The 14,384-nt window shown below is 38.3% G+C and overlaps 2 protein-coding genes across 4 annotated transcripts in view; both read left to right on the top strand.

Annotated features, from left to right (window-relative positions):
• The first annotated feature begins 5,840 nt into the window (after window positions 1-5,840).
• On the top strand, window positions 5,841-7,524 carry zgc:101100 (uncharacterized protein LOC445169 homolog). The gene is made up of 4 exons (XM_051670133.1): window positions 5,841-5,858; window positions 6,038-6,217; window positions 6,703-6,878; window positions 6,963-7,524. Exons 2-4 carry the CDS (start codon window positions 6,046-6,048, stop codon window positions 7,416-7,418), a joined length of 804 nt encoding a protein of 267 aa, XP_051526093.1. The 5' UTR covers window positions 5,841-5,858; window positions 6,038-6,045; the 3' UTR covers window positions 7,419-7,524.
• Window positions 7,525-9,120: 1,596 nt separating this feature from the next.
• csnk1g2b (casein kinase 1, gamma 2b) overlaps window positions 9,121-14,384 on the top strand; it is a 70,090-nt gene continuing 64,826 nt past the window's right edge. For 2 of the 3 annotated variants that reach the window (XM_051670130.1, XM_051670132.1), the window contains exon 1: window positions 9,121-9,260. The gene's annotated coding sequence lies outside the window, so the exon portion shown is untranslated. Of the gene's footprint in view, window positions 9,261-10,403; window positions 10,596-14,384 lie in introns of all 3 variants that reach the window. The other variant, XM_051670131.1, reaches the window with a different exon arrangement.

Below are 14,384 nucleotides of genomic sequence, written 5' to 3'. Positions count from 1 at the left end.
ACATGTTATTTGCTAAATGCTTCTTGTTTAAATACTTAAAAGTATTTGCTGGTCCTTCAGCAATTATCTAAGACACTAGATGAGCAGGACTAACACCCACACTAATCTGTTATCGTTTCAAACTTTCTACTGTGGTAATGCAGTAATGGAGGGTGTTTTCTTAATGCTCCATTTTCGGTGGAGGAAAACGCTGTTCCAGTGTGAATAAGAAGCTTCAATGCAGCAAAATCAATGCACTGTCAAACAAAAACATACTACCAGTCTTATTAAAATGTTTAGTTTGTTCCTTTGTATCTGATAGGTCTATTTTGGAATGTGATTTGGTCCTTTTGTCACTAGCTTATTTTTGGGACATATGAAGGAATCAAAAAAACAATTTTGTTTTCAGGTTCATGAACAGAAATGAATTTAACTTCAGTGCATGCCAGTGTGATTTAAATATTTATTGCTTATGTATTTTTCTACATATGCAGTTTAATCTAATCCGTTAATCACTATTTATGAACTTTAAGTTGTTATATTGCTGTTCTTATTTTTGATTTTGCAAACCAACGTGGGTGTGTTGATGTGCGGATCCATTTTTATTCAACATTTTCCTTATACAAAAATAATGAAATCAACACTATGGATGGAAATTTGTTTAAAACTCTGACTGGTTTTCATGAAATATCAATAAGAGTATAACTGATAGAGAAAGAGTAAAGAAGTAAGGGTCGGTTCTTATCTGGATAAAACTAAAATCTGGTGTGCGTTTTACTCATGAAGCTTTTTCTTCTACTTTTTTTTTTTTTTTTGCAGTTCGATAGCTTTTGTGCTTGTTTGTTCAAAGACTCTTTTATGAATTGTTCCGGGTGCCTCTTACTGGAGCTTAAACTGTGCCGTTGACCTCACGCTTCTGGACCCTCACTGCGCAGGGTCAGAGGCCAAGCTAGCCACATCGATTTCCGCCTATGAAGAAGTCTTTAGCCCCACAGAGCTTCTCCTGTGGCCCCATCTCACACTCCTGTCCACACTGAGTTGCCCGGAGAGCCAATTGTGCTGCACTGAGATCGATCCAGCAAGTGTCCAAGGGGCCTCTTGGCTAAGCGGCTCTCTCTAAGATAACTGACAACTACAAAGCTCTCCTCTTGACAGGCACTTGTCAATACAAATTTCAACTATTGATAAGTAATTAAAGAAAGGGAGAGCATTCTGCTCCTCACTCCAACATCTGTTAAATAGGACCTGTAAACAAAACCCCTCAAAAGGCTAAATAAACCCCTTCAGTCCTCCTCTTGAGCCCCCCTGTAGTTTTAAACCAACCCAAATCATATTAAAATGCTTTCAGTTAGTGGCAGCTCTAGAACATCCGTAGAGATAAAAGGTGCACTTCTGTTCATGAAGGGCATTCTGCTCCTAAAAAGAGTGCACAGTTTTCCTCAAACTCAAAAAAGGTTGTTGCTAGAGCTCCAAGTTCCCATGAAACTCTCAATAAAATAATTGTACACATTGAATTTCTTCTATTCTACTCCACTGTGTAAGGTCTAAAGTATGTAGTCACCTACTGTCTTAAATTTCACTATTTGTATTTTAGTTTCTACAATGTAACCTGGTATATGGTGCCACCTGGGATGCTTTTTAAATTGTATTGAACAAAATGTCAACATATCAAAAACTTGAAGGAAGGGTTCACCCAAAAATGAAAATCATTTCATTATTTACTCACCCTCATAACATCTAAGATGTGTATGACTTTTTTATTCTGCTGAACAAAATCAAAGATTTTTGAAGAATATTTCAGCTCTGTTGGTCCTCACAATGCAAGTGAATGCATAGGTACCAAAATTTTGAAGCTCCAAAAGCACATAAAGGCAACATAAATGTAATCCGGACAACTCAAGTGGTTAAATTCATATCTTCAAAAGCGATGTGATAGGTGTGGGTGAAAAACAGATCAATATTTAAGTCCTTTTTTTACTATCAATCTTCACTTTCAATTTCACATTCTTCTTTTGTTTTTTGCTATTTGCATTCTTTGTGCATATCGCCTCCTACTGTGAAGTGATAAGAATTTATAGTAAAGAAGGGCTTAAATATTGATCTGTTTCTCACCCACACCTATCATATCACTTAAGAAGAAATAGATTTAACCACTGGAGTCATATTGATTACTTTTATGCTGCGTTTATGTGCTTTTTTGAGCTTCAAGATTTTGGTACCCCTTCACTTTTATTGTGAGGACCTACAGAGATTAAATATTCTTCTAAAAATCTTTGTTTGTGTTCAGCTGAAGAGAGAAAGTCATACACATCTGGAATGGCATAAGGTTGAGTAAATTATGAGAGAATTTTCATTTTTTGGTGAACTAACCCTTAAAGTAAAGAAATTTAAAGGTATTTTATATTAGCCTACAAAACTAATTTCAAGCATTTAAGCATAAGCCTTTAGATCGAAAGGTTTTAAGATCATGAGAAATTCAGTCAAGTGTGTCTGAAAAAAAAAAAAAGAATCCATCTGCTTCAACTTAAAAACTTGTTTCACTGCTGTCTTAAAGTTTTAAGTAACATCAGTGTGACTTTACAAATCATTGTAACTCATTGTATTACATTTAGTTGTTTTTAGGATTAGATCTAAATTAATGAGTTGAAATGATTTGTAAATACATATTGATTTTACTTAAAACTTTAAGTTTTTTACTTGTAGATGCACATTTTTTTACAGTATGCATTTTATTATCTTTGTGTAGGTTTATAAAGTAGATATGTATTTATTTTTTGTTTAGCATTTTTGTATTTGTATGATTAAACCAATCAAAACTGAGCAAGTATTTAGCAAGATATTAAGCCATTTTTATGGTTTTTAACTCATGCTCTCTAATGAGTCTGGTCTAGTCTGGCCTGTGTTTTTAATACTGCTAATCTGTGTGGATGTAAGTGGATCCACTAGCACACATCCACTAAACCCCTTAAACTCTACATACAGCACCTAAATCTTCAAAGCTCTAAGCTTGCCTAGCTCTGCACTAAGACAAATTAAAGGAGTTTGCATCCAATTACGTCAATGTAAATAAATATCTGAATATTGAGAGGGGATGAGAAAATTTCAGATGCATCCACCACTTTGTGGTCTCTTTAAAGCCAGTGAGTAGGTTTTCGTCATGCTGAAATGCAATTTTAGTGGGCTGAAGATTGATATGCAGCTCTCATTACGGAGTGATGAGGTGGAGATTGTGTGTGTTTGGGGTTTAGAGGGGGTATAGCACTGAGGTGGTGGTTTTTTTGGGAGGGGGTCACACACAACAAGCGTCTTTGTGTGGCTCTAATCCTCTCAGCCAACACAGCTTTGGCCAGGTTTCATCATGAAAGTGCCATGAAATAACTACTTTTTTTCTTAGCAGCAAATCTCCACTAATCCCGCAGGCTGAAGAGACAAAGGCTTCTGGGTCCTGAGCTCCAAGCTTTTAATGGGGTTCAGAGGTTGCTCAGCTAAGGTTCTTCTAAATGACTTATTTTGAGCGGACACTAATACAGTTTGACAGACAAGAACATCGCAAAGGAAGAAAAAAGCAGAACCTTAAACAAGGGGGTAAAATGCCACACAATTCCACGATGGTTGTTTGAAAGGTCAGACAGGTGTGATATAATCAGAAATATGGAACGTACTGGTCTTGATGAAGTACCATCATTGCTGCTAATGCTGCTGCTATGGTACAGAATGTCTTCATGGAAAAGCCAGTCAAATCTCCAAAGTTTACAGAAGTTTTATAGCAGTCTTTCCTCCATCAACAAATTTTACCATTCATTTGGATTTTTTCTTTTTAATTTCTTGGCTTCTGTGTGTGTGTGTGTGTGTGTGTGTGCCAGTCTCATGCCAGTGGATCAGCTCCCGTGTTTGGCTGCTGTCTTTGGTTCCTGTGTTGCCCTCTTGGGTGCGCACGAACACACACACACGCACACACACACGCACACACAGAGGAGTGTGCAACTACGCTGATACTCGTGGGAAACATAATCTAGCTCTCCACATGCCCTGCCTTCCTGGCCCTGAGCTGCACAGTGTCAGGATTTAGTGGAATTTACATCTCTGAACCTCCTTAGCCGCCCCCAGCCGCTCCATTGCAGTTTTACTGAGGATGATCTGATCTGAGGTGACGGAGGTTTCAGATGGAGTTCAGCTGGTTCAGTTAAAGTGAGAGGATGTTGAGAGATGGCTGGTGCCTGGTGGGATAATGACAGGGAAAGATATTTTGCTGATAATCATATTGGCTGATTTGTTTAAATCATAACTGTCTACAAACAAGTTTTTGTCAGACTTTTGTGATCCAAGGGAACCCACATCCTATTATATGGTTCATAGTATACTATAGTATACATATAGCATACTATAGTAGGCTATACTATACTAAACTAGTCTACTTATGTACCGTACATACACTACCGGTCAAAAGTTTTGAAACACTTGACTGAAATGTTTCTCATGATCTTAAAAATCTTTTGATCTGAAGGCTTTTGATCGTATGTTTAAATGTTTGAAATTAGTTTTGTAGACAAAAATATAATTGTGTCACCATATTAATTTATTTCATTATAAAACTAACATTTAATAAAAAAATAAAATAAAAAAAAGTTTTTGAAATTGATGACTTGGACCAAATAATAAAGAAAAGCAGCCAATAAGTGCCCAACATAGATGGTTTAAAAATCATCCCAGGGTGATACCTCAAGAAGTTGGTTGAGAAAATGTCGAGTACATGTCTGCAAATTCTAGGCAAAGGGTGACTACTTTGAAGATGCTAAAATATAACACAGTTTTGATTTATTTTGGATTTTGTTTAGTCACAACATAATTCCCATAGTTCCATTTATGTTATTCCATAGTTTTGATGACTTTACTATTATTCTAAAATGTAAAGAAAAAAAATTATAATAAAGAATGAGTAAGTGTTTCAAAACTTTTGACCGGTAGTGTATATATACACACACACTGTAAAAAGTGGTTATTATTCAGATTGATTCAGTGATGTTAAATCATATTTTTGACTTGAATAAAACCACTTAATGTAGATGTTACAACACAACAAACATTTCTTTAGTGTATGCACACAATAGTTGGGCCTACAATTAGCTTTTAACAGCACAGTCCCATGTGTCTTTAAAAATATGCATTGTTTTATTTATTTTGTGTTTTTATTTATTTATTTCGAGATGCTAATATCTTAAATCCTTCTTTTAGAGACGTTTTTATCAGAAGAGAAATTAGCCTAATAGGCCACTTCCAGAGTGCATTTTTCCAGTTAGCAAAACAAACCAGCCTAGCAAACACCCCCTTGGAGTTAACGCTCACAAAAACTGTGGAATGGTGGAGAAAGAGGGAAGAGAACAACGGACAATCAAAGGTTGTTATTTTAATCTGCCCAACCCCAGAGATTAGCGGAGCACATTGTTTTAATTTTTTAAAGGGAGGGAGCGCCTTGCCCCGCTCATTGAAGGGAGATGCTTTGCTAAATCTCCCAAGTTCAATAGTTTCAAAAACTTGAGCCCTGAAACCCCCCTTTCTCTCCCTCATCCCACTTAATCCAGGCTAATACCTTTCTTTCTATTGGCTAATGGTTGAAGGAAGCTGAAGTTAATACCTCTTAAATAGTGGAAACTGAGCTGGAGGGACCTTCAACCGATCCTTCAAAACGCATGGAGCGCAGACTCACCGTAAACATTACTAGACTGCCTCACAAAAAGCAAAGGACTAGCCGAAAAGTAATATTTCTGTGATTTTTTTTTTCTTCCTCCAGCTCCTGTGAGAGGTTTCCTTTGGAATTTTGTGTCATATGAGTGAAAAAATCAGCAGTGTGCGCGCTTTTAATTGACAACTCGTCTGAAGTCGTAAGTAGCCTACACTGTGTTCAGTTATGAAGTTAGACGTCCATAATGATGCTTTTATATTCCTTTTTCACTTTAATGTTGAAACTGTGTTTCTGAACTCTCTGTACTAATTCTAGAATATATATAATTAAAAAAATGTTTTATTGTTATTATTATTATTATTATTATTATTCTCACAGCCAGCAGAATGGATTCGGTGTACTTTTGTGGACCGAGAAGCGGCCAAGGGGCCTTTCCATTGCAACGCGTCAATTCGTTATTTTACGACGCTCACCAGCAGATGGCGCTGCAGTATCAAGTTCGTTCACCGGGCAGTCCGTCATCCATACAAACTTTCACAGTGGCTGAGCGCCTGGCAGGTAAAGATGCAGTCTTCACTTAAGAGACCAGGCAAATAAATGAAGCGAATCATTGTAAATGCAGCATTTATAAAAATAATTACTATTAAGAAGTCCGATTTTCACAGCTTTAAAATGAATGGAACTTTACAGAGATCATGGTTAAGTGTAATTACGTAGGTATTAAGTAAATCAAATTACATGTATAACAACAACAACAACATGTATTTAATATGTAATCACTTTTTGGAGTGCTGAAGTGTCCTGGAAATAATGTCGCAATGCAAAAATCTTAATGTTCCTAAATGTAGGGTTAATTTATTTATGCAAAATAATATCCCATATTATTTTCATATTGATTTGGGGTTAAATATGACTAGGACATTTTCTTGACAAGTTTCGTTAGAATCAACTCTAAGTCCATATACAGTATAGGTCTATTACAGCCCAAATATGAAATATGTGTCAAATGCAAAATGTAAAGTTTAAATATCCTCTTTATTTAGAGCTCATCCTCGAGGCGCGCTATGGAAACCAGCAAAAGCACCGTCGGAGCCGCACGGCCTTCAGTGTGTCCCAGTTACAAGCGCTTGAAAAGGCCTTTCAGCAAACCCAGTATCCAGATGTGGGCATGAGAGAGCGGCTGGCAGTCTGCATCAACCTCCCCGAGGCCCGTATCCAGGTGAAGATTTAATCTTCATTTAGAATGACTTGGATTACTTGCCTTATTTAAGATATTTTAGTTTAATGGGGTATCTTTCTTCAGGTGTGGTTCAAAAACAGACGTGCCAAGTTTCGAAAAGGCCAACGCTTCACTCCTCTTCCCAAAGAAGAAAGTCATGTACCACGGTGTGCCAGTAAGCAAAGAAAGGAAGCAATTAAGGACCACGAGAAAGGCTCTAATTCAAAGTCTCCATCCTCTGTCAGGGACACCGATGTCAATCCCACCATTTCTCCCCCAACAGACACTATTCACCTTTTTCCCCACCCCAGACTGCACTCCTCTGCTGTTCTTCCATTCATTACTGGAGAACATTACCAGCAACCAATGCCTCAGACGCTTGGGCTGCTGTCTGCAGGTCTTCCTTTTCCTCCCGCATATTTACCCATAATGCAGCACAGCACTCCTGTCAATCTTGTGCCAATTGGAAAATGCAGCAATCTCATGCTTCAGTCTGCCTGTCAATCCAAATCCATGGTTCACCACCACCAGGACATTTAGCCCTACCACCAATTCAGCCACATTTGGACGTAAACAGGGAAACAGTTGTTCCTGCATCCTTCAGCCTCCACAAAACTAGAACACTTTTAGTCTCAGTATAACCTGGGGGAAAAGTCTGGATTTTGATATATATTTTTTTCTCATTAAGTTTAATTAAATGAAGTGGTCTTAATTGTATTTGTACAAAAACAGACTCATATATGAGCTTATCAACTTTCCATCTTGCTATGGACAGTTAGAAAATTCACTATGAGAGCATTGTGGAAAAAACTATTGTGTTGGACACACATTTTTGAGCACTTTTTAGATTTTTATAAACGTCACATATCAAATTTGTGAATACATATGAACAAGTCATGAAAAACACCTAGGCCTTGAACTGAATCAGTAAAATATAGTATATAAATTACTTGACAGGAATGTACAGTGCAACCTAGCATGATTTGGTTTGAAGCTTAAAGAATATAACTTAATTGTGTGATCTGGCTACATGTCTGCTGTGTAACCTTGTCATGAGATTGCACTTAAAGGTATGCTTAGTAATTTTTTACTCAGTAAAAAAGTTTACTCCTAAAGGAATTAATAATAATTTTGAAATATATGTATAAATTAAAAACATGACCACTTACACATATCACTCCAGTGATATCAGTAAGCTTATAAAAGCAGTTTTATTCTATATGGAGAGGGTCCCCTCATGGGGCAGCCATGTTATGATCACATGCCTAGCCAAACACTTGTCGCTTAATCTCAGTAACTGCCCTGTTATTGGACACTCACTCGTGGATTAAAAAATCATGATTGACAGTGAATAGTGTATTTTTACAATGGGATCGGTAACTGAAAACTACTGCATTTGAATGATGCAGCATTGATGCCCCAGGTGTCAGTGTAAGTCCAAGACGACTATATAAAAAGTTACTGAGTGCACCTTTAATAATGTATTAAACTTTTTTTTTTCAAACCCTGATTTTAAATACCCTAGAACATAACAGCATTATCAACATTTATGTATCTAATATCTTTCACATAAGGAATTTTTGTTCATTTTCAAATGCAAAAAGCATAAACCATTCACATTTCCTGTTGCATGGCCACATATCAGTCAATGCTTTAATTGAAAGATTGCATTTGGAAAGATTCAGTAATTTTACCATTCTGAAAGTTGATGCTATTTGAATGTTCTCCCCCAACATGTGAAATGGTTATATTTTCTAGAAAAGTGAGAAATACAATGAATGAATCTTTATTCTTTGCCCTCATTTTGTGTGTGTGTGTGTGTGTGTGTGTGTGTGTGTGTGTGTGTGTGTGTGTGTGTGTGTGAAATAAATATAGTTACACTGAGCACGTGTAGATTACAGGAAAGGAAACAAGCTCTTTTGTCGCAATAAGCTTTTCATGTCAAATTTTCCCATACATTTCCCAAGCAGGTAAAAATAACCCCACAAACATTTACATATGACAATCAACATCCTCCTTATATTATTATATTACTCTGTTTAACTGCACTCCAAAAAAGGAGTCCAATATTTCCTACATACTGTAGTCCCACAACTGTTGATACAGGCGAAACATTGTATTTGTATCACCGTGTGAGGGTGGTAAAGGGCTACGAGTGCGCGTAATAACACAGCTGCGTATTCTCCAATCGAGATACGTAACTTTGAGAGCGTAACCACAGCAATGGGAGTGTCGGTTGACGCCGGAGGTTCGCTCACCGAAACGGGAGGCTTAAAGAGACAACAGCAAAGCCGGGCTAGTCTTCAGGGCAGAATTAAATCACTTCCACACCACAAATAAAGGACCATGTCACCGCTTCCTACATAAGGGGCTCACACGCAGGTAAAACATATTTGTGTTTCCTAAAGAAAAACATTCCCCCGTCGTTTTAATCGAAAGTCTGGGAGGTTAGCTGCTAAACGGCTAATGTGATGTTAGTTTAGCCGGTGGGTTGCTGAGCTAGTTCATTTGTGGAGGATTATTGTCATGTTTGTCTAACAAGGCTTGGAGTTGTTGGCTGGTTTCTCGGTATTTTCTGTCATTAAAGGGAAGACATTGCTTTAAATGTTAAATGAAAATCCGTTCGACGAGTATTTAGTAAATATTTGACAGATACCTTTGACAGTGACTAGTTTTAAGGTCGTTTTTATGCCACTAGCCAAAAAAAAAAAAAAAAAAACGCCTCAAAGAAAACAGCCTGACTGTGTTTTATTAAGACATTTAGCGTGTCGACTCATATGTAAACTATTCAAGTATGTATTCTTGCTAGGCCAAGACAGGAAGCTCTGTAGAAATAATACTTCATCCTGTGAGGTGAAACATTTGATGTAAGAATGAGATAGCCTACGCTTTTATTGCCAAAATCGAAATGGCTGTATTTAAATGTCACTATTCAGAATATGAAAACGACCTCTTGGGCAAATAGGGCGTCATTAGCCATTAAAATTATCTGTGCGATTAGAAAACAATTAAAATATTAAGTTTATGCGAATGCGTCAATGTGTTGTGTTTTTAATACATGCCAGATAATGTAAACGGTCTAATTCACATCTTAAAATGACAAGTTGTTGCCACGTTTAGTCAGTTATCAGACTGAAAAGATGTCAGACAGCAAACAAGAGGAGTGTTAAACTCTATCACCCCAGTTCACTAACAGTTTAAACAAATTACTATGGAAAATCACATGGTGCTTAAGGAAATACATGGCTAGACAGCTACCTCTTTCTCTCTTTGTCACCCTTTCGCCCAAATCAACAACACAGGGCTCTAAAAGATCTCTTCTCTCTTTTGCCTATCTTAGAAAGTAGAAGTAAAGGTCTCGGTTTTTCACATAGTCTCTCTCACACTTGCAAATTTCCTGTTTGAAAGCTCAAAGCACACTAGGTTTAAATGTGTCCAACGAGGTTGTGTTTGCTCGATGATGAAGCTTGTTATGCCTAAACTTGGTTTCTTTATATAGTTGTTCAATATTTTTTTTTTTTCCAGGAGAGCAGTGACAAAGGGAAAGCAGATTATTAGCTTGCTGTTTGTCTTGTTTTGGTGTGAGCAGAGCGACTCAAAACAGCTGCGAACACTAACATCATGAGCATGGCAAGCAACGCTAGTCTCCCAGTTTAAATGCAAAATTATGTGGCATTATGGTCATCACTGTGGCTTTATCTGATGCACTTTTTTAAGGTATGTTGATTTAGTGGCTATAAATTTGATGTTGAAGCCAGAGTCCACACACTTTTATGGTGAATGCTTTAACACGTCTTCATTTTCATTCAAGTTAAAGCAGTGATAAGCTATGTTTTCTGAATTGACTAAAGAAAAGTATAAATCAACTTCTAAAGGGAAAGATGCCCCATAATCAGCACTTATACACTATGCCTGGTCCGTATTCTTGTAATTATTTCTTATCCTTGTCTGACCATTGCCTTGTGGAATAGTTTTCCATTTCGCCCTTGTTTAAGCTTGTAATCAACATGTAATGGGATAGACATCAGCATTTTTCTAATGCTGTCTGGGGTTGTGACCAACCATCGTCAAACACAACAGGCTGGGTAACCAATCCTGTCTCCACGAAATGCATTATGTGCCAGTCTGTGATTTACGGTAACTGCCATTTGCTTTTCCAACTTTGAGGTTATTCTTTTTTTGGCTATACATTTTACAGAATTAACAAGACTCAACAAGCCATTTTATGTTAGTTGTATAGAGCAGAGTATGTGTTGTCTACTTGTACTATAAATGGTTTATTACATACCTTATATAACTCTGTTTATTATTCACATTTGTGTAGCATCTACCAAAAGACAGCGTGCAATTAAGATTGTGTTTGCTGTAATGATTGATCTGGTACTGACTGAGAATTCCCCTGGTTTTTGCTTGATGCCTGGAAATTCAGTCTCTCTAAAAAGGGATGTCCAACTGCCCCATAACTGTTACAAAATCTAAGCCTAAGCCTACTTGATTTGTGACGCCTACTTGATTGGTCATGCGCTTAGTTTTTTCTTCTTCATAATTTTATTTTATGAATTACAGGGAATTATGTTGTTTTCATGCTTTTTCTTGTCAGGTTTAAGTATTATAACTTACTAAAACTAGAAAGCAGTGCATTCATCTATTCTGTTTAAAGGAATAGTTCACCCAAAAATAAATTTGGTCAGCATTCACTCACCCTCATCTTGTTCCAAACCTGTATGAGTTTCTGTCTACTGTAGGACACAAAAGGAAATATTTTAAAGAACATGTGGATAGTGCCTTAATTTAAAGCTTAAAGGGATAGTTCACCCAAAAATGATAATTCTCTTATTATGTCCTTAACCTCATGCCACCTCAAATTTGTATGACTGACTGACTGCTGCAGAACTCAAACAAAAATATTTTGAAGGATGTATGAGTTGTTTTTGTCCAAACAATGCAAGCTTCAAAAAGGACATAAAGGCAGCATTAAAGTAGGCTAAACCATGCAACTTGAGTGTGTAAAAGAGGACGCGAGACGCAGTTTTCCTTTTTCAGGTGACGCTTTTATTTCCCCTCTTCCTCGACACCACTTTACAGTTACGTTTATACGCTCTTTCAACACTAACACACACACTGCTTCTACAAATAACTTCCACTATTCGGGAATCGTCACTCTGGCTCAGCTCTGTCATATCCCGTCACCCACACTGAGCGTTGTGTCGCTCTCTTTATGCCGCTCTCCCCGTGCTCACTGAAATTAGAGACAGGTGTTAGACATAATTTAGCTCAGGAGTAAGCGCCCTTACCGCTTTCTCTCTCCGGAGAGATGCTTGACCACGCCCCCGCTGCCACAGAGTGGTTTAATCCATGTCTTCTGAAGCAATATGATTGGGTTTGGTTGAGAAATAGACCAAAATGTAACTTCCTTTTCACTGTAAATCATTGAAAAATGGCCGATGCCGATATCCAGAGAGCAGGGTGGCCGATAGGCCAAAATGATGCAGATACACTGGCGGCCAAAAGTTTGGAATAATGTACAGATTTAGCTGTTTTGGAAGGAAATTGGTACTTTAATTCACCAAAGTGGCATTCAACTGATCACGAAGTATAGTCAGGACATTACTGATGTAAAAAAACAGCACCATCACTATTAGAAAAAAAGTCATTTTTGATCAAATCTAGACAGGCCCCATTTCCAGCAGCCATCACTCCAACACCTTATCCTTGAGTAATCATGCTAAATTGCTTGGTTCATTAATATCTTTATGCAACGGAACGCTTGCTAGGCCCAGTCAGCTACGCGCTTTTTACACTGCACGCTGTTGAATAGGGCTGGTATGAAACAGACCCCACCGCAAGCACACACACATACATGCACTTAATCACAGTGACGTCACCATATAGCAGTCCAACATGAGTGTGTCCTGCAATGGAGAAGCAGGATACCCGCAGGGTCTGAAAATCAGCGTGGGATTGCAGGTATTGCACACAAATGTAATCATTCCTGATGTTCCATGTTCGTAATGCAGGGAATTACCACACTCTTTTATTCGCTTTAACATGTAGCTGCGAATTGGTGAACCAATCCATACAGATGAACAAATCAATTATCTTGTGTTTGTATCAAACTGTAATTCCAGAATCTGAGTAAATCTGCTCTTCTGCATCCCTCACTCCCTCTCTCGTCCACATCACTGAATGCTTGTTGAGTTTCATGTAAGCGCGCAGAAAGTCACAAGTAAGTTTGTTGCATGTTTATTGAACTTAAGATTCTTTGTGCGGATGGCAATGTACAGCGTCTCTGTAAGCGAGCGATGCGATAAGTATTGCTCCTGTTTATAATCAACAAAGCAAAGCTGTCAACATTGCAAGCCTACAATGTCGGAGTGATCTAGTTTACCTGCCTTTCATAACGTTGCGTTTTCATATCGCTCCCTCATATCATATTACAGAACCTTTGATAAGAAAGGCAGACACAGCAAAACTGCTTTGTGTAAACTGCTACCAGAACTACTCTGGGTGAAGAGAAACTACTTCAAGGAGAAGAGAAACAATTAAACATCTGTTATCTGTCATCTCCATGATCTAGCTGGAGCTCCATCTGGCCTGTACAGGTATTTTCTTTGCCCTGTGAGTCAGTCAATTTGAATTAGTATGAAAAAATGGTGTGGAGAAGGCCATTTTTTCATGGGATATTGGGGTTAAGGGGATTTGCCAATAGCCATTTGTCAAATCCAGTGTCGAATAAAAAAGAGCTGTGCCTAACTGATCGAGCAGTTCATCAATACGAGGCATTGGATATGCATCAAATTTAGATACCTTGTTCACCTTTCGATAATCCACACAGAACTGGACTGACCTGTCGCTCTTAGGAACCAGCACTACCGGGCTGGTCCAGTTACTGTGGGATTCTTCTATTACTCCCATCTCGAGCATTGCATCCAATTCTTCTTGTACCACTCTTTTCTTGTGCTCGGGAAGTCGGTAGGGACACGTATGTACCACTACCCCAGCAACATCTGTGAGTTGAGATGGTGAGAGGTGTCTGGGGTGAAATGATTGGCTTTTAAGTTCACTTCCGGCTTGAGCTCTGCCCTCTCCAGAACCACCGTCGCCAACATCACAGGGATCTCCATAATTTCAGGAGGTTGAGGTGGTATATTTGACGTGCGTCACCTCTATCTGTTCGTTTTACCTCATAATCGAGATCTCCCACTTGTCATGTGACCTCAAAGGGCCCTTGCCACTTGGTGAGTAATTTGTAGCTCAAGGTTGGGAGTAATACAAGCACTTTATCTCCCGGTGCAAATTCCCTTAGCCGAGCTCCCCACATACAGCTGGCTTTGGTGTTCTTAAGCTTGGAGCAAATTCTCCTGTGTTAGTTGACCCAAAGTGTGGAGTTTTGTTCTAAGATCAAGAACGTACTGAATTTCGGTTTTACTATTTGAAGGTCCCTCCTCCCAAGCTTCCTGCATGATGTCGAGCATGACGCGCAGTCGACGCCCATACAGTAGCTCA

Source organism: Myxocyprinus asiaticus, chromosome 33 (assembly GCF_019703515.2).
Source record: "Myxocyprinus asiaticus isolate MX2 ecotype Aquarium Trade chromosome 33, UBuf_Myxa_2, whole genome shotgun sequence".
NCBI lineage: Eukaryota > Metazoa > Chordata > Actinopteri > Cypriniformes > Catostomidae > Myxocyprinus > Myxocyprinus asiaticus.
Note: the sequence above shows the minus strand (reverse complement) of the source record. Positions and strands in the feature narration are given on the sequence as shown.